The following is a 26,285-nucleotide window of genomic DNA, read 5'->3' as shown; positions in this document are numbered from 1 at the left end:
ATTTTTACATTGCATCTTATCGACATTAAAAGGGTTCAATAGTATTGATGAAGGTAGAAAACAGTTCTTACCATATCAGCACGAGGAAGGATTGGTTAGGAGGGCTAATATTCCGATCTGCATGAAGATTAAGAAGTCAAACAAGTTTGCAATAAGACTAATTTACATAGCGATACAGTTTAAAACACTAAAAATGGCATTTACCAGCAAAAATGCCGATCGGAAACGGAGGTGAGAACGCGAGAGCTTGCGTGATTTCCGAAGACGAAAAACATGGCGGAGCCCCTTGAACAGTCTTGGAAGAAAAAATAAATAAAAATCAGCTACTACAAGATAACATTTCTCTTTTCAACGGCGGCTGGTCGCTTCGTTCGTTTCTCTTTTCCTTCACCAGCTCTGCTAACAGCGGTAACTGGTAGAGAGCCTCTTGCCACCCGCCAGCTACGTCAACGCCGCCATGTCCTGGAGGATCCGAGCCATCGCGTTGAGCTGCCGCTGAAGATGAAAAAAAGCTGATTCGTCCACTTCAACCGAGGATTTACTCGATTCGACAGACATACAGACGAGTGTCCTCCTTTTAATCGACAAGAAATTGCCAATTGCACTTGATTTGCTTTGCCAGGAGATCGGCGAACTCAGAAAGAGCTTGGAATTCACAACAACAACAAGTGAACGAGCGAAGATGAGATAATACTGCGCTTCGTTCAAACATGTCGACATCAGTAGAACTACAAACTCTTACACTGGAATATAAACTCATGAAAGAAACTACACTGGACATTCAATCAAGAAGCATGCGCGACAATCTCATTTTCTCCGGCATTCCAGAAAATACTCCGAAAGACCCAGAGGAGCAGATTAAAACGTTTACAATGTCCGCGCTCAAGATACAGTCGACAATTCTACAATTATTATGGGAGGTGATTTTAACCTTACGCTAAAGTAAGGTTGGAACGGGTGGAGGAAGGTGTCAGGTGTGTTATGTGACAGAAGAGTCTCTGCTCGGATGAAGGGCAAAGTTTATAAAACAGTGGTGAGGCCAGCCATGATGTACGGATTAGAGACAGTGGCACTGAAGAGACAACAGGAAGCAGAGTTGGAGGTGGCGGAAATGAAGACGTTGAGGTTCGCTCTCGGCGTGACCGGGTTGGATACAATTAGAAATGAGCTCATCAGAGGGACAGCCTAGGTTCGATGTTTTGGAGGCAAAGTTAGAGAGAGCAGACTTCAATGGTTTGGACACGTCCAGAGGAGAGAGAGAGTGAGTATATTGGTAGAAGGATGATGAGGATGGAGCTGCCAGGCAAGAGAGCTCGAGGAAGACCAAAGAGAAGGTTGATGGATGTCGTGAGGGAAGACATGACGGCAGTTGGTGTTCGAGAGGAGGATGCAGGAGATAGGCTCTCATGGAAAAGGATGACGCGCTGTGGCGACCCCTAACGGGACAAGCCGAAAGGAAAAGAAGAAGGAGGCCTATCCTAACAAGCTCTGTGAGGTAGGGTGGGGCAAGACCACTTAATGATTTTAAAACAAATAAAAGAATTTGAAAACAAATCCTGAAGTGCACTGGCAGCCAGTGCAACGAGGCCAAGATGGCAGAAATGTCCTCAAATGTATCTGTACCAGTTTAAAAGCGTGCAGCTGCATTCTGCACCATCTCCAGTGAGTAACCCACGTCGAGTCCGTTACAGTCAGACATTACTTACTCAGTGAACGCCATCATGCGTTGTCGCTGCCTATTTGGATGGGGTTACATAATTTTAAATGCAATAGTTAGTGTACTATTAAAGTCACATGGACAACAATTATGTATAAAACAACAGCAAAGAGGCGGCACGGTGGGTGACCGGTGAGAGTGCTGCCTCACAGTTCTGAGGAGCGGGGTTCAATCCCCGGCCCCGCCTGTGTGGAGTTTGCATGTTCTCCCCGTGCCTGCGTGGGTTTTCTCCGGGCGCTCCGGTTTCCTCCCACATCCCAAAAACATGCATGAATTGGAGACTCTAAATTGCCCGTAGGTGTGAATGTGAGTGCAAATGGTTGTTTGTTTGTATGTGCCCTGTGATTGGCTGGCAACTAGTTCAGGGTGTACCCCGCCTCCTGCCCGATGACAGCTGGGATAGGCTCCAGCACGCCCGCGACCCTCGTGAGGAGAAGCGGCTCACAAAATGGATGGATGGACAACAGCAAAGAGAAGTGGTTCTCAAAGTGTGGTGTGGTGCGGGCTCCCTCTAGTGGTACCTGAAAGAATCCAAATTAAAGGTTCAAACTGCATGTTGTTACACCGGTTTCATACTTTTTTTGTATTATTTAGTTTTTTTTAAATACAGTTTAGTACTTTTGTTAAGTACAATTCAGTTGTATTTAACTTTTAAGTATAATAGTTATATATTTTTCAAACATTTAGGTACAATTTGTATTTAACGTTATGTGCAATATGTTTGATTTGAATCAGTAAGTACTGTTTTTTATTTTCTCTATTTAAGCACAGTGTTCCAACTGTGCATAATATTAAATACACTTTTGATGAATAAAACCCGCGCCTCATTTTTGATGAATACTTGGGCCGACGACGCTGCTGTAGTTTAATGTTGGTTGTTATGGTAGTACCAAGAGTCAGAGGCGTATCTCGCAGACGACTTCGCTAGCATTCTGACCAAGGAAGACAAGTCAGCGAATGTGACAATCATCATGTGGGAGGTAGAACAAGGCTTTCTTCAAGCTGAAATGTCAAAATTAAACTCGTTTGCTCCAGAAATCAAAAACAGGTAAATATGACTGAATAACAATTAAGGAGAGTATATCTTTTTACAATCATTTCATTAAATGTTTTAATGGAACAAAAGCAATGTGTGCTGGATAGTAAAACTGCAGGGGACAAAAACAGCCCTCTGAAAACATGGGGGAGGGCATGTCCCCCCTGTCCCTGCTATAAATTACACCTATGGTGACAGTAGCCCAGCTGTGCCAGTGACGAAGGATTGCAGAGATGGTTAGCTTGGTCAGACTGCCAAAGGAGCCAAGATCCACTGTGGCCTTCCTTGCGGTGCCACCAAAAACAATTGCCTCTGTCTGATTGTCATTACAACTTCAAAAATGAAAAGCCAGCCAGGCGTTTATATCATAGAGGCAAGTTAATTGATGTGTTGAGAGAATATCCATGTCTTTTTTAGAGGCACATACACCGGTTGAAATAAGTATTTAACACGTCGCCATTTTTCTCACTAAATATACTTCCAAAGGTTCTATTGACCCGAAGATTTCGCCAGATGTTGGCAACAACCCAAGTAATCCATATCTACAAAGAAAGTGGAACAAAAATGCAAGATACCATTGCTGGAAGGAAAAGCATGTCAAAGCTCGTTTAAAGTTTGCTGAACAACATTTGGACAAGCCAGTTAAATACTGGGAGAATATAGTCTGGTCAGATGAGAGCAAAATTGAACTGTTTGAATGCCATAATGCACACCACGTTTGGAGGAGAAATAGCACTGCACGTCACCCTAAAAACACCATACCAACAGTGAAGTTTGGAGGTGGGAACAAAATGGTGTGGGGCTGCTTTTCAACAAATGGTACTGGTAAACTTCAGATTATTGAAGGACAGATGAATGGCCAAATGTACAGAGACATTCTTGACAAAAATCTGCTGCCATGTATGAAGATGATGAAATTGAACGAAGGTGGACATTCCAGCAGGATAATGATCCAAAATATACTGCCAAGGGAAATCTCATTTGGTTTCAAAGAAATAAAATAAAGCTGCGAGAATAGCCAAGCCAATCACCTGACCGGAATCCAATCGGAAATCTACAGAAAGAACTGAAACTCAAGGTCCAGATAAAGAAGCCCACGGAACCTTCAAGATTTGAAGACTGCTTGTGTGGAGGAATGGGCCAAAATCACACCAGAGCAATGCATGCGACTAGTTTCTCCATAGAGGAGGCGTCTTGAAGCTATCATTGCAAACAAAGGCTTTTGTACAAACTATTTAAAAAATGCCAGTTGGCGCGTTCAATACTTCTTCCATGTGTCATTTCACATTATTACACACGACTTAATTTCTGAGCTTAGTTGTTCTACTTTCTTTGTATGGATGGATTACTTGGGTTGTTCCCAACATCTAGTAGAATTTTCATGTCAGTAGCACCTTTGGAAATATATTGAGTGAGAAAAAGGGTGACGTGTTCAATACTTATTTCAGCCACTGTATATTTGGGTGTCATCTGCATCAAAATGGAATGACATTCCATGTTTCCTGATGAAGTAAATGTTTTTTTTTCCTTCGTGAATAAAATCACCATTTAAAACATGCATTTTATGTTTACTTGAGTCATGTTTGTCTGATATTTACATTTGTTTGATGATCTTAAACATTAAAGTGGGGAAACTATGCAAAAAATAAATACATTTGAGAAGCGGTTAATTACTTTTTCATGGCGCTGTATCATGTAAAAAGCATTAGACGGCGGGGGTGAAGGTGTTAACCCGATTGCACACATTAATGACTGTTGGACCTTTGCCCTGCTAACTGCTCGAGCCTTCCTGGCCTTGAGCGCTCATAACACAACAGTGACTCATTTCCTCTTCTTGTTGAAATCTCTTTCCCGTGCAAGCATGTGATTATAGCAGTGAAGAGTCACTCCACGTACGCTGCATACAGTCCAGTGGCACAGTGCTCCAACTTTGGCATCAGTACAAGTAAAACAGGCTCAACCATCATCAGACTCTCTCAAAAGCTGGCTGCCGGAAAGTTCTACTGTAAATAAATATTCAAGACAACAAGTGTACTTTTTCAGAGCCCAGAGTTGCCATGGGGAGTTTTAGTGGAGCGCACAAGAAGATATTTAAAAAAATCTACACATAATCTAAATACACTAATCTATCCATTTTGTATATAGTACTTGCTATACATTGGCTGACTTGTTTGTGCATATGCACCCAACAGCTGTTCAGAGTACCCATCGTTTTTGGATGGGGTGCTGGAGAGCCCTCCCGCTGGGGGGACTCCATCGTTCTGCTGGGGGACTTCAATGCTCACGTGGGCATTGACAGTGAGACCGGGAAGGGCGGGATTGGGAGGAAGTGGTTGCCACCCTTAGCAGCAACAACTGCAATCAAGCCTTTGCGATAACTTGCAAGGAGTCTCTTACACCGCTGTGGAGGAATTCTGGCGCACTCATCTTCGCAGAATTGCTGTAATTCAGCCGCATTGGAGTGTTTTTGAGCTTGAACCTCCTTTTTAAGGTCATGTCAGAGCATCTCAATAGGATTCAAGTCAGGACTTTGACTATGCCACTTTAAAGTCTTCATTTAGTTTTTCTTCAGCCATTCAGAGGTGGACTTGCTAGTGTGTTTTGGATCATTGTCCTACTGTAGAACTCGAGTTCTTTTCAGCTTGAGGTCATGAACAGATGGCTGGACATTCTCCTTCAGGATTTTTTTAGTTGACAGCAGATTTCACGCTTCCATTTATCACAGCAAGTCTTCCAGGTCCTGAAGCAGAAAAGCATCACACTACCACCACCATATTTTACTGTGGATATGATGTTCTTTTTCTGAAACATGGTGCTATTTCTACACCAGATGTAATGGGACACACACCTTCCAAAAAAGTTCAACTTTTGTTTGAGTATTTTCCTAAAATTCTTGGGGATCATTCATCAAGACGTCTTCTGGCAAAGTTGAGACGAGCCTTAATGATATTTTTGGTCAGCAGTGGTCTTCGTCCTGGAACTCTTCCATGCAGGCCATTTTTGCCCAGTCTCTTTCTTATTGTGGATCCATGAACATTGAGCTTAACTGAGGCAAGTGAGGCCTGCAGTTCTTTGGATGTTGTTGTGGGGTCTTTTGGATGAGTCGTCGTTGTGCTTTTGGCCTTTGGCTTGTTGGCCAGCTACTCCTGGTAAGGTTCACCACTGTTCTGTTTTCACCATTTGTGGATAATGGCTCTCACTGTGGTTCGCTGGAGTCCCAAAGCTTTCGAAACGGGTTTATAACCTTTTCCACACAGACAGATCTCGATTACTTTCTTTCTCATCTGTTCCTGATTTTCTTTCGAACTCAGCATGATGGCTAGCTTTTGAGGATCTTTTGGCCTACTTCACTTTGTCGGGCAGGTCCTATTTAAGTGCTTTCTTGATTTAGAATAGTTGCAGCAGCGGCCTGGGTGTGGCTCAAAGAATTGAACTCAGGTATGATAAACCAGTTATGTTTTAATAGGGGGGAAGTCACTTTTTCACACAGGGCCATGTAGGTTTTTTCCCCTTAATAAAAACCATTTAAAAACAGCATTTTGTGTTTACTTGTGTTGTCTTTAAAATTTTAATGTGTTAGATGGGAAACATTTTAAGTGCGACATTCATTCATTGGACCCTAGTGAGGATTAGCGGTACAGAAAACGGATAGATGGGTGGTTATGTGCATAGCTGCATGCTTCTAATTTGATTGTATTGCATGTTTTTAAATGGGGAACGTACAATGATTCACATACCACTCGTGGTACCAGTGCCACACTTTGAGAATCACTGTTCTATAATATAAAGTCACTCAACAAACCAATTGCAGGGCGCTAAAGCAGTCTTCTCGAACATAGAAGTGGTGCAAATACAGTACTAGGGATTGCAACAATTCTTTCAAAGAATTGTTCAGTACTTGAGCTGTATTTTTTCATTCTGTGAAACAAATATTAAGCCAATATATCGTCAAAAAGCCTTTATTGAAACCAAAACAAACAAAAAACTACCTTAATGGCAGGAGCTTACATTCAGTTGATAACTTTCAATTCAACAATTTATACTGCAAGGAGCTTCAGATGTCTTTTTATTCCCAAAGCTTACAAGTACTTACATGTTGGGTCATGCAACCTTCAGTTGCTGATAACTTATTGCTCAGAACAATCTGACAGCTGCTCTGCACTGATTTGCTTACATTGACACAAAACGAGTGCTCACTTTCCCTTCTTCACACACACAGAACAAATGTGAAAGTGACAAACGGAGAATCTTAAAAGCGTTACTGTGGCTTGTGCATATTTGTAATACAGCAAACTTGCATCAAATGAGACTGGAATCACATTGATCCTTGGGTATTCCAATTACATACTTCCGCAATTCTTGCTTGTTTCACACAGGGTACACAAGGCACTGAAGAGTGCCACACTGTCCCAAAGGTTTTCTTGGAGCTTATAAGCTAAGAGGGTATTGACTTGCTTATACTTTCACATTGAGGAAAAAAAAAAAAAAAAAAATTTCAAGATTGAAGTTTACAGATATTGTATGTACATTACATACCTCATGGGGTTGCGTATAAAGACTTTACACAGGATGGCAGCTAAGCGCAAGAGGTGCTTTGTTTTTATTAGAGGTCATTAATCACTGGTCTCAAAGATTGAAAAAAAAAACAAAAAAAACATGCAGGCTTACTTTTAGCAGAGCGAAGTCAGTCAGTTTGCATGGTGAATGTGCTACACTTGGTTGAGCACATCACAGTTGGGTGAGACTGGCGGTTAGACAAAGGCGGGGGATGAAAAACTGCGTGAAGAAAAAAACAACAACGTAACTGGGGAAAACCACATCTGTTTTGTTGTTTGTAAAGCAGTAGTAGTTCATGACTATAATAATCACAACTGCTGATGTTCTGTTGGACTGAGTGCTATTTAAGACATTAAAGAAAATGGTAAATAGCGGTTCAAAATATTCATGGTGTAAATAGATGAGATATGCTAAGCTCACTGTATGTGCCAACACAACCTCACCCATTTGCAAACAGAAAAGATAAACCATGCATGACGGCAAAGCTCCTTGTACTAAGTGCAATAGCCATTTCAAGTCAGAGGAAAAGATGAGTGTTTAAGGGAGCCTGAGCCAGAAGGAAGAAAAGCTGAATACTTCAAAACTGAGGACTGATGAAGGAGACGAGACAGAAGAAAAAAAGTTGACCTTACAGTCATTGTTGGCCCATTGGCCCCAGCACACAATCATATAATGAGCAATTACAAAAATAAATACATGCAAAATAACATCCTACTCTGTGACAATGTTCTGAGGATCTGAGATGACATTCTAATCCTCAACTTTCACAAATCTTACATGGTCCTCTGAAAATAAATACAGAGAAAATTGGATTATTTGTCAGCCTTCCAGCTTGCTGCACGGGGACCGGCCGAAGCCTGAGGAGAATCAGATGACTTTGTAGGACAGGTAGTCACGGAGCGGCGTGGGAATGGCCAACAACTCCACCTGCTGCGTTGTCATCACCCGCCTGAGAGCCATCCTGCACAAGTGCTGCAGGCTGGCGGTGCTACGAGGACATTCCCAAAAGTGCACACTGCCGTCCCGTGTCCTAGAAACCCCACACGATCATTTGAAAATACTCAACAAACCAAAAAAAAAATATCAACATTACACATGTCAAAGGCAGCCACTACTGCTCTGAAAAAAAATACACGTCAACATCTTACCCAGCAGCAAGGACACTTCCTTCAGGAGAGAAGGCACAGCAAAGGCCATTGGAGAGTGAGGTGATGGCCTGAGGAGCTCTTTCTTCAATACTCCAGAAACGGACCAGTCTAAGTAAAGAGAGTGAGGAAACCACTGTCAGGCGAGCTAGACCATATCTAATATGATTTTACAATGCAAACATAAATATGACATAGTAACCCCGATACGCAAGAATAAACACTAGAAAGAATGCCCAGCCATACTACCGCCGAGGAAGAAAACGGGTTCTGTGTCCAAGAGACGAACGCGCTCTGGTCCGAAGTCTGCATACCAACCCAAGAACAAAAGCAAAAGACCTTGTGACACCCCCCCCCCCCTCCTAATTGGCCGTGTGCATGTCTGTGTGAGTGCTTTTCAAATGCGGGCACTGGCTTACTCAAAGCTAGGTTTTCTGATGGCGAGCCAGTAGCTGCACCATTACAGAAAGTTGAGAGGCACAAATGAAATTAGTTCCGAAGCCTAACACCGCCATGACAATGTGGGACCATTTTGGATTCAAGCCAGATGAACGTGGCCTCTCGCCAACGCCAATGAGCTGGGATGTCGAATTTGCAACAAAGACGACAGCTTAAAACCTCAAAATGACAAGTCTTCAATCAACCTACCATGCATGTTTTTGGCATGTGGGAGGAAACCGGAATGCCCGGAGAAAACCCACGCAGGCACATGGAGAACATGCAAAATCCACACAGGCGAGGCCGGTATTTGAACTCCGGACCTCAGAACTGTAAGGCAGATGCGCTAACCAGTCAACCACCGTGCCGCCTAAACACAACCATCCCACCCAATTTCTTCAGCTGCGAACAAAAAAACACAGTGGGACATTTTCCAACAGCTTGCAATTCCGGAACCCTTTGCCCAAAAATGCAAATACAAATGTGAACATGGTGCACGTATGCTCACATTATACAAAGTATAGCCTGACTCACTATTGTAAGAGTTGTAGCCATTGAACATGTTGACAAAGCAGCATTTAATGAAAGGCTCCACACCTCGTGTCCCCATCCTGCCTCAAAGTCTGCGCGGACCAGCTCGCTCCAGTCTTCACATAGATTTTCAATAGAGCTCTGGAACTGCGTGAAGTACCATTCCGTTTCAAACGCTCCACCATCCTCCCAGTCCCCAAGAAAACTGCAATCCCGGGTCTGAATGACTACAGGGAACAGGCCATCTGTGGTCATGAAGTCCTTTGAAAGTCATTGCGAGACCCCCTGGCAGTTTGCCTCCCGACCAAACAGGTCTCCAGATGACACAGTCAATATGGGACTGCATTTCAATCCTAGAACACCTCAACGGCGTGGGGACCTACGCGAGGATCCTGTTCGTGGACTTCAGCTCTGCGTTCATCACCATCATCCCCGAACTCCTCTCCTCCAAGCTAGTCCACCGCAGCGTCTCGCCTGCCATCTGCCGGTAAATTCACAGCTTCCTGACAGGCAGGACACAGCAGGTGAGGCTGGGGGAGGCCACCTCATCCACACGCAGCATCAGCACTGGGGTGCCCCAAGGTTGTGTCCTCTCTTCGCTGCTCTTCTCTCTCTACACGAATGACTGCACCACAACGCACCCGGCTGTCAAACTCCTGAAGTTTGCAGATGACACCACTGTCATAGGGCTCATCAAGGACGGTGACGAGTCTGCATATCGACAGGAAGCGGAGCGGCTGGAGCTGCGGTGCGGCCGACACAACCTGGAGCTGAACACGCTCAAGACTGTAGAGATGATCGCGGACTTCAGGAGGCATCCTTCGCCACAGCTGCCCCTCACGCTGTCCAGCTGCCTGGTGTCAACCGTCGAGACCTTCAAGTTCCTGGGAATTACATTCTCTCAGGACCTGAAGTGGGAGATCAACATCAACTCCATCCTCAAAAAGACCCAGCAGAGGACGTACTACTTCCTGCGGCATCAGTGGAAGCACGGCCTGCCACGGCAGTCACTGTATAAGTCCTGTGTTCATCAATCACAGTCTGGTTTGGCGCTGCTGCAAAAAAGGACAAACTCCGACTGCAACGGACCATCAAAACTGTTGAAAAGATTGTCGGTACCCCCCTACGCACCCTTGAGGATTTGCACACTGCCAGAAGTCAGACAAGAGCGTGCAAAATCCTCTTGGACCCTCCACATCCTGGTCACCACCTCTTCCAGCTCCTTCCCTCAGGTAGGCGCTATCGAACAATGCAAACTAAAACAAGCAGACATTCCAACAGCTTCGTCCCGCTTGCCATTAACATCTTAAACAGTTCACTTACAATTCCATTGTAACATGCTGCCTATTTTTGTCTTGAGATTGTTGTCACATCTCTGTCAGGCCAATTATACATTATTCGTGCATTCACTGGATTAGTCTTGGCACCCTGCACTATTTGCACATCTGTTGTTGACCAATATTGGCCACTCATGTGCTTGAGAAGTATCTGCACCATTCCACAACGGTCATTGCACCGGACTATTGCAATATTAGTCAATCGAACTGCTCGAAGTGCTCTAAGTGCTAGAGGACTCTGCATATTTTTCCACAATTGTCTGTTCTCTGTCAATTGATGTCTGTTGTCGTACTAGAGCAGCTCCAACTACCGGAGACAAATTCCTTGTGTGTTTTTGACATACTTGGCAGATAAAGATGATTCCGATTTTATCATTTTCATGACAGTTTTTGGGAAAACATATTGCCAAAAAATGTAAATAAAAAAAAAAATAAACATTGACAGAGAGAGAGCAATGGATAAAAATATTGCACAAACAGTATAGGAAAAAAAAACAGTAAAACTAATAAAAATCTGCCATATAGCGGGACAGTGAAGCAAGAACCGTGGTATTGCGGATTGCTGTATCTGCATTCCGTGATGATAAGTTGCAGGGACTCAGTGTTCCAGGGCTGGGAGTCACTGTTTCCAGACAAGTGCATCCTCGGACTCTCATACAGCGCCACCAGAAAGTATTCATAGCTCCAATGTTCCCTTGTGGAGATAGGAGAACCATCCAGAAGGTCAAAAATTGCTAACGCACTGCACCAATCAGGCCTTTATGGTAGAGTGGCCAGACGGAAGCCACTTCTCACTAAAAGGCACATGGTAGCCCGCTTGGAGTTTGCCAAAAGGCACCTTAAGGATTCTCAGACCTGCAGAAACAAAATTCTCTGGTCTGAGGAAACCAAAATGGAATTTTTTGGCCTGAATAGCCAGTGTCATATCTGGAGAAGAACAGGCACTGCTCATCAGCTGGCTAACACTATCCCTACTGTGAAGCGTGGTGGTGGCAGCATCATGCTGTGGGGCTGTTTTTCTGTTGCAGGAACTGGGTGACTAGTCTGTAGAGAGGGTAAGATGACAAGCTGCCAAATATAGAGAAATTCTTCAAGAGAACCTGCTCCTGAGTGCGCTGGAATTCAGACAAGGGCATGGATTCATCTTCCAACACGACAATGACCCAAAGCACAGAGCCAAGAAAACAAAGGAGTGGCTTCAGGAGCAGCCTGTGACTGTCCTTGAGTGGGCCACCCAGGGCCCGGATTTGAATCCGATCGAACATCTCTGGAAAGACCTGAAAATGGCTGTCCACTGACCTTGAGAGGATCTGCACAGAAGTATGGGAGAAAATGCCCCAAAACAGGTGTGACAAGCTCACAGAGACATCCCCAAGAAGACTTGAGGCTGTGATTGCTGCCAAAGGTGCTTCAGCAAAATACTCATGTACCTATTATGTTTAAATGTTTAGATTTTCAATACATTTGCACAACTGTCTGAAAATATGTTTTTACTTTGTCATTATGGGATATTTTACGTAGCTTTTTATTTTTTATTTTTTTTAAACTATACTGAAATCAGCTTTAGAATAAGTCTGTAACAGCAAAATGTGGAAAAAGTGAAGGGGTGTGAATACTTTCTGGTGGGACTGCAGTTTCAAGTGTAAAATACACTACACGACACAGATGTAGTGTATCTGAACATCTGCTTTTAACTGTGAACAAAGACCTCTTTTCTTTCTGATATCACATGATAATATTTGCAAATATGTCAAACTGCCGCAGTGTAGCGCCAACGACTTACTAGATTTTTTTTGCTTTAAGTATTGGTGGCTGGTTTCTGCAGCCTTCACGAGTGCCCGACACCTTAAAATTAGGCCACTAGCAGCACGATACTGAGACCTGGTATCAGTACTTGCCCGTTCCTTGAAATAATTCTGCAATTGTGCACTTGTCTTTAATGGTCTTCCACAATTTGGTGTTTCTGAGCTCACCGGCGCTTTCCCTTCTTAAGAGAACGTCCGGGGTGCAATGAACTCGTTTGCACAGCGGCATAAGAATATGCCGTCATGTGGCACAAGGCATGCTCAGTTACCACTGTAACTATTGTTTTACATTTATTCCCTAGGAGTGTTTTTCAAAACGCATCATTACTGTAAATATGGCTTTCCTACTTCAGTAGTGTGGGTTAATGATGGACTACTGTGAGTTCTGACTTCGGATGTCACACCCAGAGGAACGGAACTTGTCATAAACCGGAGGACCCTCTTAACAATTTTTCAATTGCAAATATTTTATAAAGCGCTCTAACCAAACAGCAGTCAATATCTAATATCAAATGCAGACTTTAAATAGCAAGGGATCCACTGCACCTTGGACCTTGTTAGTCGACTGTCCAGAATTCTGTTCACATATATTTGTGGCTTATTCTACTTTCTAGATCACTTGCCATAATCACGGTGAATTACTCTCATAACCTGAGCCATACCACCCGCAGTGTCCCGGATAGAGGACAAAAAGCACTGCATTTTCCCATGCATCATTTTTCCCTCCACAACAACAGTTCATTGGGTGGTCAGCCAGCAGTAAGCTTGATAAATAGCTACAGTACATGGTGACAGCCATGTGACTCATCTGAACAAAGCCACATACTGTAGCTGCTCTGTGCACTCAAGTCTCTAGATTTTAATAGACAAACGAAAAACAGTGGCGCTTTTCTGCTACGCATTGCTGATGACATGAACACGGGAAGCCCATTAGAACAGGAAAGAGTGCAAACAAAAGATTTGTTGATAAGACGGCCACTCTGAAGCCTGCAAACCTCTGTCCGCTACTCTTGACATGCTGCGCCATACTTAAAACTACAGCATTGTTTTTGTATACAGATGCTGAAAATACTGAATCTGAATATTTCTTCGGAGACGAGCCGAAATCCTTGAACAGACACTAGCCCAAAAAATAATGTCAACATTTTGGGTTCTGAACGACAATATGGGACTCAAAATTGTACCTATAATAATTGTATTAAACCTATGTAGGAAAACAACACTTCGAAAACAGTTGCCAAGAAAGAAAAGCTGCTGATAAAACATTAACAGAGTCATGGAACATTTACGCACCACTAACTGCAGAGGAGACCGAAAGCAGAAATCAGAGACTCCAAAGGTCACTTGTTGTCACCATGGCTGTTTTTGCTTTTGCGAACGGTGACTTAAAGAGACAGTGAGGACAAGGCAAGGAATGTCTTACCTGTCATCAGTAATGCTGGCAATGTGGCGGCCGTCGGGGCAGAAACTCACAGAGCGCACCCAGCGGTCATTTGACCCTCCAGCAAAAATCGGAGATGGAGGAGGAAAGAGATGGCTGCAAAAAGATGAATTTACATTGATTAATAGAATTTAGGATGGAAAGGGAAGGCTCGTGAAAGTTTAAAACCAAATGTGTCAACGTGTAGTGTATTACATGTTTGTTTTGCCAATATTTACATTTTTGGTGGTTTCTAGTTATTTTGAAATATTCATGAATAGATCAAGGTCTGTATCCATAAAGATAATGATCCGAAGCCTTTATGTGTCATAAAAATGGAAAAGGGAAAATACTTTTGTACATTAAAAGTATGCTGTGAGAGCAATTTGTTTGAGATGCACCACATTATCATAAGAAAATTAAAAGCCCACCAATAAAGTATCATGTAGTATCAGTCAGGAAGTAGATGAGCCTCACTCAAACAATTAAGTGCTATTTTTAAATTTGTCAGCACTAAACTTAATCATGCTAAAGATAACTCTTCTATTCTGATTATAAACTGCGAGTATACTAGCCAAATTATTCTGAAAATTGTAAAGAAAGATAAAAGGGTAAACATGAGTCGTACTGGCACAACAAGGCCGATGGACGCGCACCAAAAGCTGTGTGGAAAATGCCCGCTTTGAGTAGCAGGGATTATTTTGTACATAGGATATAAAACGTCCACACACTCATGCTCAAATACTTGTTGTTTTGTCATGTAAAACCTTGCAAAGAGTGGGCAAGTATTGCCCCATCAATATGTGCCACACTGTTCAACCCCAAACCAAAAAGTGAGTGCCATAATCATAGTTTTGATTTTTTTTTTTCTCTCCAAGCCAATACAATAACTTCCTGCTTCTCAAGACTGATGCAATAACCAATAACTTTGTACGTATTTATTTGGATTTAACTGTTGTTTGTGCACACCTGGAGGAAATCAATACTCAAAGATGTGTCCTAACTAAATCACTATTAATTAAAAATATTTTTTTTTTATCTGTTTTTAGAATTGCACGTTTATATTTCTTTTGGAATCTTCTTGAACATCCCTAAATAAAAGCTAAAGGTGCTGCAACAAAGGTAACGGTGTGAATATTTACACAACCAGGTTTTTGTACATTTTTTTTTTTTTGTCCTTCAAAGATTTTTGTGAGTTTTTCACTTGAGTTGTACTGGTCATAGGTCACGTTTTAAAAGGGGTAAAAATGATTTATCTTGGTCTCATCGTTTTACATCCCAAAAACCTGACATTTCATCAGGGGTGCGTAGAATTTTTAGATCCACTACACATTTAGATCACTCAATTATAGCATCGTAACATTTGAGTAATTTGTAGTCCATGCTTCCACACAGTTAATAGTGAAACGTAAATGACTGACCAAGTGGGAATCGTAGGTCTTACCCCAGCTCGAGAAGGATGGTGGCCTTGTGGTGATCCCAGACAATGACCCGCGTGTCATAGGAGGCAGTGGCCAACAGCGCCCCATCTGGTGAAAACTCACAAGACACCACATCATTGTGGTGACCCTCCAACTTGCAGATTAATGTGTATTTATCCATGTTCCATAAGAACACCTGCAAAGTGACGAAAGGTCTGTTAAACATCAAATGGAATGATAAGAATGGTTTAGCTGTACTATCATAGTTCTAGCATTACTGTCTGCACATCGTGTTTAACAATTAAATTAAGAGGAATTAAGTGATGCTCTGTGTCAATAGACAATAACTTAAAACCAAAGCAAACAAAAGTGCACATGCTACACAAAAAGCAAGGCTACATGTCAAAATGCAACAAGCCTATCAAACATTAAAAGTCAGACTTTTGCTGACTACAACATGACTAACATATCAAACTACAAGATCCTTTAACTATATACAATGCTTAAATCATCATATTGAAAAAAACATTTACATTACTACATCATTACTAATATTATTTGAACAAAAAAGAGAAAATAAAACAAGTAGTAACTTAAGGTAACATAATGTTACTCCACTGGTTTCCCCCTTTCAGAGTTTTAGTTCTCTCTGTTTACAATAGGCTCACACCTCCGGCAGAAGCCTACGAAGAGAGACAGATACTGCAAGAGAAAAGAATATTTTATGGCCAAGGGGTTGACACCTCTGGCAAAGTATACATAAGCACCCACACACCCATACACATGTACATACATACACACACACACACACACACACGCACACAAACACAAAATGCTAAATTTGCTGAAAGCTATGACCTGCATTTATCAGTATTAGCGGGCTACAGGGAAATACCAAATAACACAATTTTGACTTTACAACTTCAGCCCTCAGCTTGCTTGAAAGAGTGGCTTGTGAGCTGCTAGAACCTTCAATTCTTGGAACATGCAGTTAGGTTTTTTTTCCCCCCCCAGTAATAATATGGAATTAACTAACTCAATTGAAGTTACACATGAGGATTGCTCCCTTGAACGGATATTTATGAGAGATGAATCTCAGCAGGAGAAAAAAGTGTCAATCACAAAACTACAGATGTCAAAATTGTAAAAAAACAGGGTCTTTTTATGGAGGGAGTAGGATTTGCTTTTCTGATTTTCTAGGCAACAGTTCCCATTTTACAGACTAAGTATGTGTCTCTTTTGAATAATGAGTAACAATTGAATGAGTCTTTTTGTGTTCATCAGTAACAATCTCACAGTCTGCCATGTCCTTGGCAGCAGCTAACAACTACAAAACATCTAACCAAATGACAGAGAATCTTGTATGTGTAGATAGATGGCAAACCTACTATTCTGAGGTAAGGGTGGGGTGTGCAGGTGAATTTGGAAAATAAGGCGGTGGTGTTAAGGAGAGGGTAGGGGAACACAGGGAATCATTAATGACCAGTTCAATTCTAGTTTTTAGATGACATTATTGAAATAAATAGAGGAACTGCAACAGCAGAGGTAGACAGACACGGAGCAGCACCTACGTACAGATTGACCTTGCGGGTCAGGTGCCAAGCTGCCCCTGGCAGGCCTTTGGGCAATGTGCATCCGCGGTTTACACCGGCTGCTCAAAATGTCAGCGCGGCGCTCCCTTCAAAACCAATCACACACTGAGCTCTGCCACCACCTGTGACAGGGAGAGCAAGACACACACACTGTAGGGACACACACAGCCTGTCAAAAGGTACTACCAACTACACGTCTACTACGGTTCGATCAGTTTCATCGAGAATTGAAATGATCCGTTTCTTGTGGCCACTAGCAGTCTGCAAACTCTTTGACATGTTTGAAACATGGAAGGTTATACAATTGCAAAGTGATTTTATCCGTATGGTCCGTCAGTCAGGAATTGCTCCAAAACTGGGTTTTTTTTCTGGTTTTACTTTCAAAATCACATACAACTTTATTAACACTCATGTAAAAAGCTACATAGATGAGTTTTTCTTTGCAGTTTTCTTCACTTTAATTAACACTGAATTAGATGTAGGTAGATGTGTGTTCAAACAGTTAGTTGTGAGTTTTGCAAATTCTGTACACCAAAAGCATTTAACCCCACCCCACCCCCCGTCGACAAAGCCAAACAAGATTTAGATGCAAGTCACTTTTCACTTATGACACAGAGCAAAGTCGCTTTTAGTGTGAATATAGGTGAGCAGTGCTGGGACGGGTGGAATCTCCTAACATTTCTAGGTTCATTGAGCGTGGCTAGTCACAAGCAGTAGCACAACGATAAGCTAGCAAATCAATCCAAAGTGAATAAGGAGGAACATGTTTACGTACTGCTTTGCCTGTGCCGACAGAGCACAGGATGGACGAGTCAGGGGAAAAGGCGCTGCAGTAGACCCAATTCTGGTGACCGCGCAAAACTTTCACCATGTTACCTAAGCAGACAAGTCACATTATCAATAACATCCCATTTACTCCCAAGTTACTCATGCATGCAGTTTTAGTTTTTAATCCATAATCCAGTTGTAGAAAGTGCATATAAAACAGACGGGGGGGGGGGTTGAACCTATCAATGTGATTTTAATTAAAAGTATTAAAACTTAGGCAGTCCCTACAATTGATGTGTCAGGTCACATAGTACTTTAGCCAATCCCCGCTAAAATTGAGGAGTGGCTGGGGGCATAGTCTATCGCAGAACTAACCCAGAAAACAAGTCGGATTTTTAGCCTTTGTAAATAAACTGCAAAGAAAGTAGCGTATCAAAGTATCAGCTATGCACATACCATCATCTTTGAGGTCCCACACACGAAGGGTCTTATCTCTGGATGCAGAGACCAGCATGAGGCTGCCATCAGGAGCAAAGGTCAAATCTCGCACGACATCAGAATGATCCATGAGATTCAACAACAGTTTCCCTGCAAAATGGCATCGAACCAAAGGATTAAGTACAGCCACTCGGAAGATAGATGAGAATGGACAATCACAACCAAGGGAGAAAGACAAACATTAATTTGCCAAGGTTTTCACCATGACAAATTACAGGCAAAGGGGATTTTTGCAGTGCAAAATGTTTACGCTTAAGCATCCTCACCCGTGTAAACATCCCAGATTTTGATGCGACCATTGTTGTGGCCAGTCGCCAGTAGCAACTGGTCCTGGCCGAATTTAAACCGGTGCCATTCGATGTTAACGCAGCGGCTGTGCTTCTCAGGCACAGATGAGCCAAAAGCCAAACCCCAGACGATGTCGCCACAGTCAATGGTGTGCTCTCTGGGATCACCAGCTGTCTGTATGTACTGGCCTCCATCAATGTTCTGACGGGAAAAGCGTCGGGGACTTAAAGCATTAGTGCCCTCTCCATCCTGGCCCACTGAACTGAAAAAAGAAAAAAATATGACATATTCAATGAGACAAAAAGGCATAAACTACAGTTAATGTCTTCATTTGTTATACTTTCTGAAAAAATTCTGTGCTTTCAGCTCTCTCTTCATTTAAATATATATATATATATATATATATATATGTTATCATTTAAACCTTGTTGTGTACAGATCTTGAAGTAGCATTTTGCTTTGTCAGCATTTTCCCAAACATTCAAAATGACAAATGCGTAGAAAGTGCTGATGGCAGCATCATGCTTTGGCTTTGCTCATCTTCAGCAGGAACTGGTCAGAGTGGCTTACTAACAGATCGAAGTCACACAGTCAGTGAAATGAATTGATAAATTCCAGAAACATATTTAGCAGATTTATCACAAATCACTATCATGCGCACTGGATCTGGGAGGGTAAAGCATTGCCATAATCAATCAATCAAAACCTTTATTTCACCCAAAAAAAAAAGAAAAACCCATTGAGACCGAGGTCTCCTTTTCAAGGGTGATTTGGCCAAGAAGGGGGAGCACAATTCCACGTCAGAACAATAAACAATCAAATGAAAACTGTCGATCGACGACCATCCAGCCAGAATGGAGAGCGGGAAACACTGACCAAATGTACATACATAAATTAAAACAATACGATATAAAGTCATGAGATCTTAACATTCTTTCCATTGGGAAAAAAAATGACCAACAAGAATGCAAATGTGTCATCAAACAAGTGAAGATACTTACAAATTCGTCAGACATTTTGTCCAGGGAATAAGCCTGACAATGCGATGCCCCTGAGACCAAGCAAAGTAAGAACCATTGGGCGCAAAGGCTACGGTCCAAGCTTCACGCCCAGACTTCTGGTCAAAGGGAGCAACAGGCACCAGGAGTTCACCAATGAACTTTGCCTTACCTGTATAGATTTATATTAAAAAAAAAAAAAAAGAAAAAAAAAAAGAAAAAGTTTGGATTATTGTACAGTTGCGTTCTCAGCTCAAACCTCAGGACTTCCTACCATCGAGAAGACACCTCCTTCTGTACAGCAAACGCAAACATGACTTGAGCATTCCACATTCCGTGTATTGCATGATAAAAAAAAAGTCAAATGAAAGAGAGAAAAATAAAACCAGAACAAACACGAAACAAGAAGAAAATACTCTGTATAAATGTATGTTGCTGTATAGCCATTAATAAAGGGTAGTGTGGGTCCGTGGGTTACTAGAGTTCACTGAAAAACCTACTGTAACTGGTTCTGCAAAGAAAACGAGATTTATGTTATCTGGAACCATCTGTGACACGCTCTTCCGTGCCCCACCCTTTAGTATTTACAGTGAATTATAGAAGCAGATTCGTACGCTGCTCATCTCTCTAGTAAACATTGAAATGCTTTGTTGAAATCTTGCAAATTGCTACACGGCTTTGGTCTGCTAAGAAAAACAAAAGTTAACGTGTCAATTTGTCCATACTGCACTCGCGCCGGACACATATCCGATTTATATCCACATATGAAAGAGGCCTGGGTCGGATATGAAAGAAAGAAAGAAAAATCTGGATTGTACTGTTCACACTGACATGGAAAAAAAAAAATCGGATACATCATTGACCTGCAGTGTGAACATAGCCTCTGTCTGTGACTTCTCTCTCCAGTATTGCGCCACCTGCAGCACAGCACCACCTGATTAGTGGGAATCAGCCAATCAGCACGCAGTAAAAGCCGTGCAATGCATGGCCAATGCTCTCGGTCTCACGCACACACGGGACAGCGGAGAGAAAGTTTTAGCAAACGGAGACGGTCCGGGGAGCAAATATATGTTTCAAAAGGTACGTTAAGGCAGCAGACGCGACAGAAAATTGGAATAAATCCTCGTCCTCTACAGCGCACATCAACTTGTAACCTTACGATGAGCCCATTAAGGTTATATACAAAAACACACTGGATAGGGAACTAGTCCGTGATAAAAGTAGTAAGTGTTTACATGTGTGTGTGTGAGTGTGTGTGTGTGAGCGAGTGACAGCAAAGCATTCATGTGGAAAATAATGGCCGCTGAACTATTTCCACGGCTACATATGAACACACGACAATGACGGGAACAGCCACAATAGGCAACAGAGAGAACGCGCATCCTTCCGCGACCGTGTTGATGGGATGTTGAGCTCTCTGCTGGCCAGTTAGCGTCGGGAGACAGGTGGAAAGCGCACCCACCGCACTGGTGGACGGGACAACTCCAACTCTTATTTACGTTAGAAAACGTCCGGAACCATTTCTTGAAATTTGCAGATGCTACTGACCCTGGGAACTTTTTGTTTTTGGAATTTTAAACAAAAATCCATCCATCCATTCTCTTCACTAGGGTCGCGGGCGTGCTGGATCCGATCCCAGCTGTCATCGGGCAGGAGGCGAGGATCACCCTGAACTGGTTGCCAGCCAATCGCAGGGCACACATAAACAAACAACCATTCACACCTACGGGCAATTTAGAGTCTTCAATTAACCTACCATGCATGTTTTTTTGGGATGTGTGAGGAAACCGGAGTGCCTGGAGAAAAGCCACACAGGCACGGGGAGAACATGCAAATTCCACACAGGCGCGGCCGGGGATTGAATCCCAGACCTCAGAACTGTGAGGCAGGTGGTCTAACAGATTCCCACCGTGCCGCCTTAAACAAAAATATTATTGTTATTATTAGTATGCAAAACATGATTGAAATTTTGGAAAACCATTGACTATAGAAAACTTTGAGGGGCTATTTAATTGTTAAAGTTTTCATTTAACTTTGGAAGACATGCTGCTCTGCCTGGGAGTGCCCTGCACTTTTTGTTCGAATTTTAAAACAAACGAATTTTCCGATTTTTAAGGTTTGAAAAAAAACAAAACAATTTTTTTTAATTATTTTGCAACTCTGAAAAGCTGTTTAATAAATGCGGTTAAAGGCATTTAAATGAAATGTCGGCTATTTTATTCCTTCACATTTTGACGCCGACAGTTTCCCCGTTTACCTCAAAAACGGATATCGGCTTCAATGATCGGTTCTCGGCCTCCTTGACGACTAATAATCGGTAGCGAACGAGGGCAACTCAAAGAATCCAACGTCAGGACCCGCTCCTGCCACGAACCCGGACGCGACGCGCTCCGCACCGCGAGCTCAAGCGTTCTACAACGGCTTCCAAAAAACCAATTCCACCGCAGCGAGTATGCTACGTTGCGAATGGCTACCATTTTGGACAGCAACAGAGTCGTCGGGAACTAGGGGAGGCCTTCGAGACAACTACCGCAGGCTACAGAGACCATAGTACGAGAAAAAAAGGGGGGGGGGGGGGGACACGTCCCCAGTTGTACTCACCTATATCATTTTCGTTTATAGAGTCTGGGAAGCTTGCCATCTAAATGAGGGCAGAGACCGAGAAGAAAAACCACTGTTTTGCACTGACGCCAAAACACGACGGATGCGGATGGAGATGGCTCTTTGCGCTTCGGCTCGCCAGATAGATCCCTCCGCCTCAAATCCGCATTAGAGGAAACAAAACAAAAAACCGCGGTCGTCGTAAAACCTCTTGATTAATTCCACTGTGTACGTATAAACTTTTCCAATCTGACGCTGCTACACGGCCGCTGTTTCTGTTCAAATCATCTAAAGCGCTGCCGTTCAAATCACAGTGCGAATTTGAATGTCTTCTAAGCGTAGACTGCATTGTATCACGCAATGTTCACGGGAGGGGGCGGGGCGCTTGAAAGTGGGCGGGATTTAACTGACCAGCACAGGTTCCATAGCAATACTATTAACACCCTTCTCTGGTGTTTTTGGACTGTAGAAGCTTAAACATCTTTTGATTGAGAACGCATATCTTTTATGGACAGAATCTCTCGGCGCAGCAGAGGCGTAGAAGGGGTCCGGTTTGGTGGCCTCAGTATTGCATCTCTGCTTTTTGCAGACAATGTGGTTCTGTTGGCTTCATCAAGCCGTGATCTCCAACTCTCACTGGAGCGGTTCGCAGCCAAATGTGAAGCGGTTGGGATGAAAATCAACACCTCTAAATCTGAGACCATGGTCCTCAGTCGGAAAAGGGTGGTGTGCCCTTTCCAGGTCGGGGATGAGATCCTGCCCCAAGAGGAGGAGTTCAAGTATCTTGGGGTGTTGTTCACGAGTGAGGGAAGAATGGAACGGGAGAGCGACAGGCAGATCGGTGCAGCATCTGCAGTGATGCGGACTTCGTATCGGTCCGTTGTGGTGAAGAAGGAGCTAAGCCAAAAGGCGAACCTTTCAATTTACCGGTCCATTTATGTTCCTACCCTCACCTATGGTCACGAGCTGTGGGTCGTGAGCGAAAGAACAAGGTCCCGGATACAAGCAGACGAAATGGGTTTCCTCCGCAGGGTGTCCGGGATCTCCTTCAGAGAGAGGGTGGGAATCTCGGTCATGCAGGAGGGGCTCATAGTTGAGGCGCTACTCCTCTGTATTGAGAGGAGCCAGATGAGGTGGCTCGGGCATCTGATTAGGATGCCTCCTGGACACCTCCCTGGTGAGGTGTTCCAGGCACGTCGCACCAGGAGGAGACCCCGGAGACGACCCAGGACACGCTGGAAAGACTATGTCTCCTCCAACGCCTTGGGATCCCGCCGGAAGAGCTGGTTGAAGTGGCTGGGGAGAGGGCAGTCTGCGGTTCCCTATTAAAATGACTGCTCTTGGGGGCTACCTGGTTGCTGCGGGTACCATGTTGGTGACCCGTGGTATTTATTGTACTGTATTTTATTGTAGTGTTCTGCCCCTTCAAGAGAGTGACACAGTGGCCAGATTTGAGAACTCAGAACTGAGAGGCAGACGTGCTAACCAGTCGGCCGAAGTGCCGCCAATAATAATAATAATAATAATAAATATTGAGTAATAGAAAACACTGTTGGAAATGTAACATATACCCATGATTTTTATTATGGCCACTCCAGGAGTCAGCGACCTTTTGTTACGATGCTTTTGCATGTCTGAGCCAATAGATAGCAGCGTGAACTAAATAATGCAGTTCTGAACCTCTAAAGTGATGAAAGGAAACAAAACTGTTTGGAAGAAGGGATGATGAAAAGGAAGTAACTGTAATGACAGTTGTTTTATGTTGTATTGCTCATGGGTGCAGGGATAGGCATGTCCTGATGCCACCAGTATGGAATGAGATTTGTGCCAAAAAGAATCACACAAAACATTTTAAATCACAAACAAAAAACAAGACAATCAAACAAAACTCCTTGAATTGCAAGCAAAAAAAAAAAAGACTGAGAGATATAATCTAACAAGAAAATATTAAATAAATAGTTATGACTTGCACTGAAAATATTTTTTGCTTGCGATGACGATATTCGCGTGCGCAGCTTGACTTTTTGAGTTTTCTTTTTAGCACAAACCTGTCGGGTGGGCGGGCTTTATGAGGAAGGCGTCCTTGTCCGCTAATTCGTTTTGCGTGACAGCTCATGCCCCCGGATGTGATTTATTTTTTTTGTCCTTTTCAGTCCTTCCTTCTCGGTCTTGACAAAAAGAAAATAACTGCAAATGAAGACAGTTTTCCTTTCTATAATCTTGGGGTTTATTTCAATATTCAATTTGTATTTATCTTTGTCTCTCTAATCCATATATCATGGCTGGCCTTATAAACTTCATCCTAGCAGAGACTCTTCTGTCACAAAACACACCTGACACCTTCCTCCACCCGTTCCAACCGGCTTGGACCCGTTTCTTCACTTCCTGACCACCCTCCCCATTGCTCTGGACTCTTGACCCCAAGTATTTCAAGTCCTCCACCCTTGCTATCTCTTCTCCCTGTAGCCTCACTCTTCCTTCTCCCCCTCTCTCATTCATGCAAATATACAGTATTCTGTTTTACTTCGGCTAATCTTCATTCCTCTCCTTTCCCGTGCATGCCTCCACCTTTCTAACTGTTCCTCCACCTGCTCGCTGCTTTCACTGCAGATCACAATGTCATCTGCCAACATCATAGTTTATGGGGATTCCAGTCTAACTTCATCCAGCACCACTGCAAACAGGAAGGGGCTCAGGGCTGATTCCTGATGCAGTCACGCCTCCACCTTAAACTCCTGTCACACAACAACACAATGACAAAGTGATCCCAACACAATTCTGAAGCAAAATAATGCATGGACCTCCGACATGACAGCCACAGCTGGGTCCAGAGGTGTGCGATGTCACGGGAGAACTGTCCATATAGCCAATTTAAATTTGAGTTTAGGGCCTTGTGAATATTGTGAGCTGAAATCAAGCCAGTTTGAAATCATATTCCTCTTCCACGTTCTTAAAAAATGCACGAATCTGGTAATGTAGTAGCCTGATGTGAAGTAATTGATATATGTGTCACAGCATTATTTTCGAACACATCATATTTGGCCATAAGGAACACTATTTCTAGCGGTGTAGAGAGTATATTAGCCATAGGAATTTCTTACTTTTTGCAAGGCTACTCATTAAAACACTAATAAACTTTAAAAAAAAAAAACATTTAAATACTAAATGTTTAAGTGACATCCCATCCCTAATTCATTGGGTTCAATATGACGTCGGTCCACCCTTTACAGCTATAACAGGTTCAGCTCTTCGGAGAAGGCTGTCCACAAGGTTTAGGAGCGTGTTTAGGGGAATTCTTGACCATTGTTCCAGAAGCGCATTTGTGAGGTCACATAGTGATGTTGGACGAGAAGGCCTGGCTCTCAGTCTGCATTCTAATTCATCCCGAATGTGTTCTATTGAGTTAAGGTCAGAAATCTGTGCAGGCCACTCAAGTTTATCCACACCAAACTCTCTCATCCATGTCTTTATGGACCTTGCTGTGTGCACTGGTGCATAGCCACAATAATAAATGCAAAAACTGTTCTGGCTCCTTAGTTCCAGTGAAAACTGAAGGATTCAGCATACCAAGAGGTTTTGGACAATTCCTTGTTCCCAACTTTGTGGAAATAGTTTGGGGATGACTGTGCACCAATGCACAAAGCAAGGTCCATAAAGAGATGGATGAGAGTTTGGTGTGGATAAACCTAACTGGCTTGCACAGAGTCTTGACCTCAACCTGATAGAACACCTTTGGGATTAATTAAGAGTGCAGACTGAGAGCCTGGCCTTCTCGTCCAACATCACAGTAAGACCTCACAAATGCGCTTCTGGAAGAATGGTCAAAAATTCCCTACACACACTCCTGAACCTTGTGGAAAGTCTTTTCAGAAGAGTTAAAGCTATTATCGCTGTAAAAGGTGGACTGATGTCATTAAGCATCGGACCTTGATTCCCGAATTAAAGGCACACTTTACTTTCACCGGAAAAGAGGACCTTGGGCCACTGGCCAACAGTCCAGTTCTCCTTGGCCCAGTTAAGACGCTTCCTGCGTTGGCTCAGAAGTGGCTTGACCCGAGGAACCCAACAGTTGTAGCCCATCTCCTGGATTCATTGGAATGTGGTGGTTTTTGAAGCTGTGACTCCCGCCTCAT

At 43.1% G+C, this 26,285-nt stretch overlaps 1 protein-coding gene across 1 annotated transcript; it reads right to left on the bottom strand.

Moving 5' to 3' along the window:
- Positions 1-6,696: 6,696 nt before the first annotated feature.
- On the bottom strand, positions 6,697-22,516 carry wsb1 (WD repeat and SOCS box containing 1). The gene is made up of 9 exons (XM_061782656.1): positions 22,153-22,516; positions 19,555-19,723; positions 18,532-18,815; positions 18,224-18,355; positions 17,775-17,875; positions 15,431-15,603; positions 13,990-14,103; positions 8,459-8,566; positions 6,697-8,340 (listed from the first exon to the last, which is right to left on the bottom strand). The coding sequence occupies exons 1-9, from the start codon at positions 22,190-22,192 to the stop codon at positions 8,178-8,180; spliced, it is 1,284 nt and encodes a 427-aa protein (XP_061638640.1). The 5' UTR covers positions 22,193-22,516; the 3' UTR covers positions 6,697-8,177.
- Between the last annotated feature and the right edge of the window lie 3,769 nt (positions 22,517-26,285).

This window comes from Phyllopteryx taeniolatus, chromosome 8 (assembly GCF_024500385.1).
Source record: "Phyllopteryx taeniolatus isolate TA_2022b chromosome 8, UOR_Ptae_1.2, whole genome shotgun sequence".
Lineage (NCBI taxonomy): Eukaryota > Metazoa > Chordata > Actinopteri > Syngnathiformes > Syngnathidae > Phyllopteryx > Phyllopteryx taeniolatus.
The sequence above is the reverse complement of the archived record's forward strand: the minus strand, read 5'-3'. Positions and strand labels throughout refer to the sequence as shown.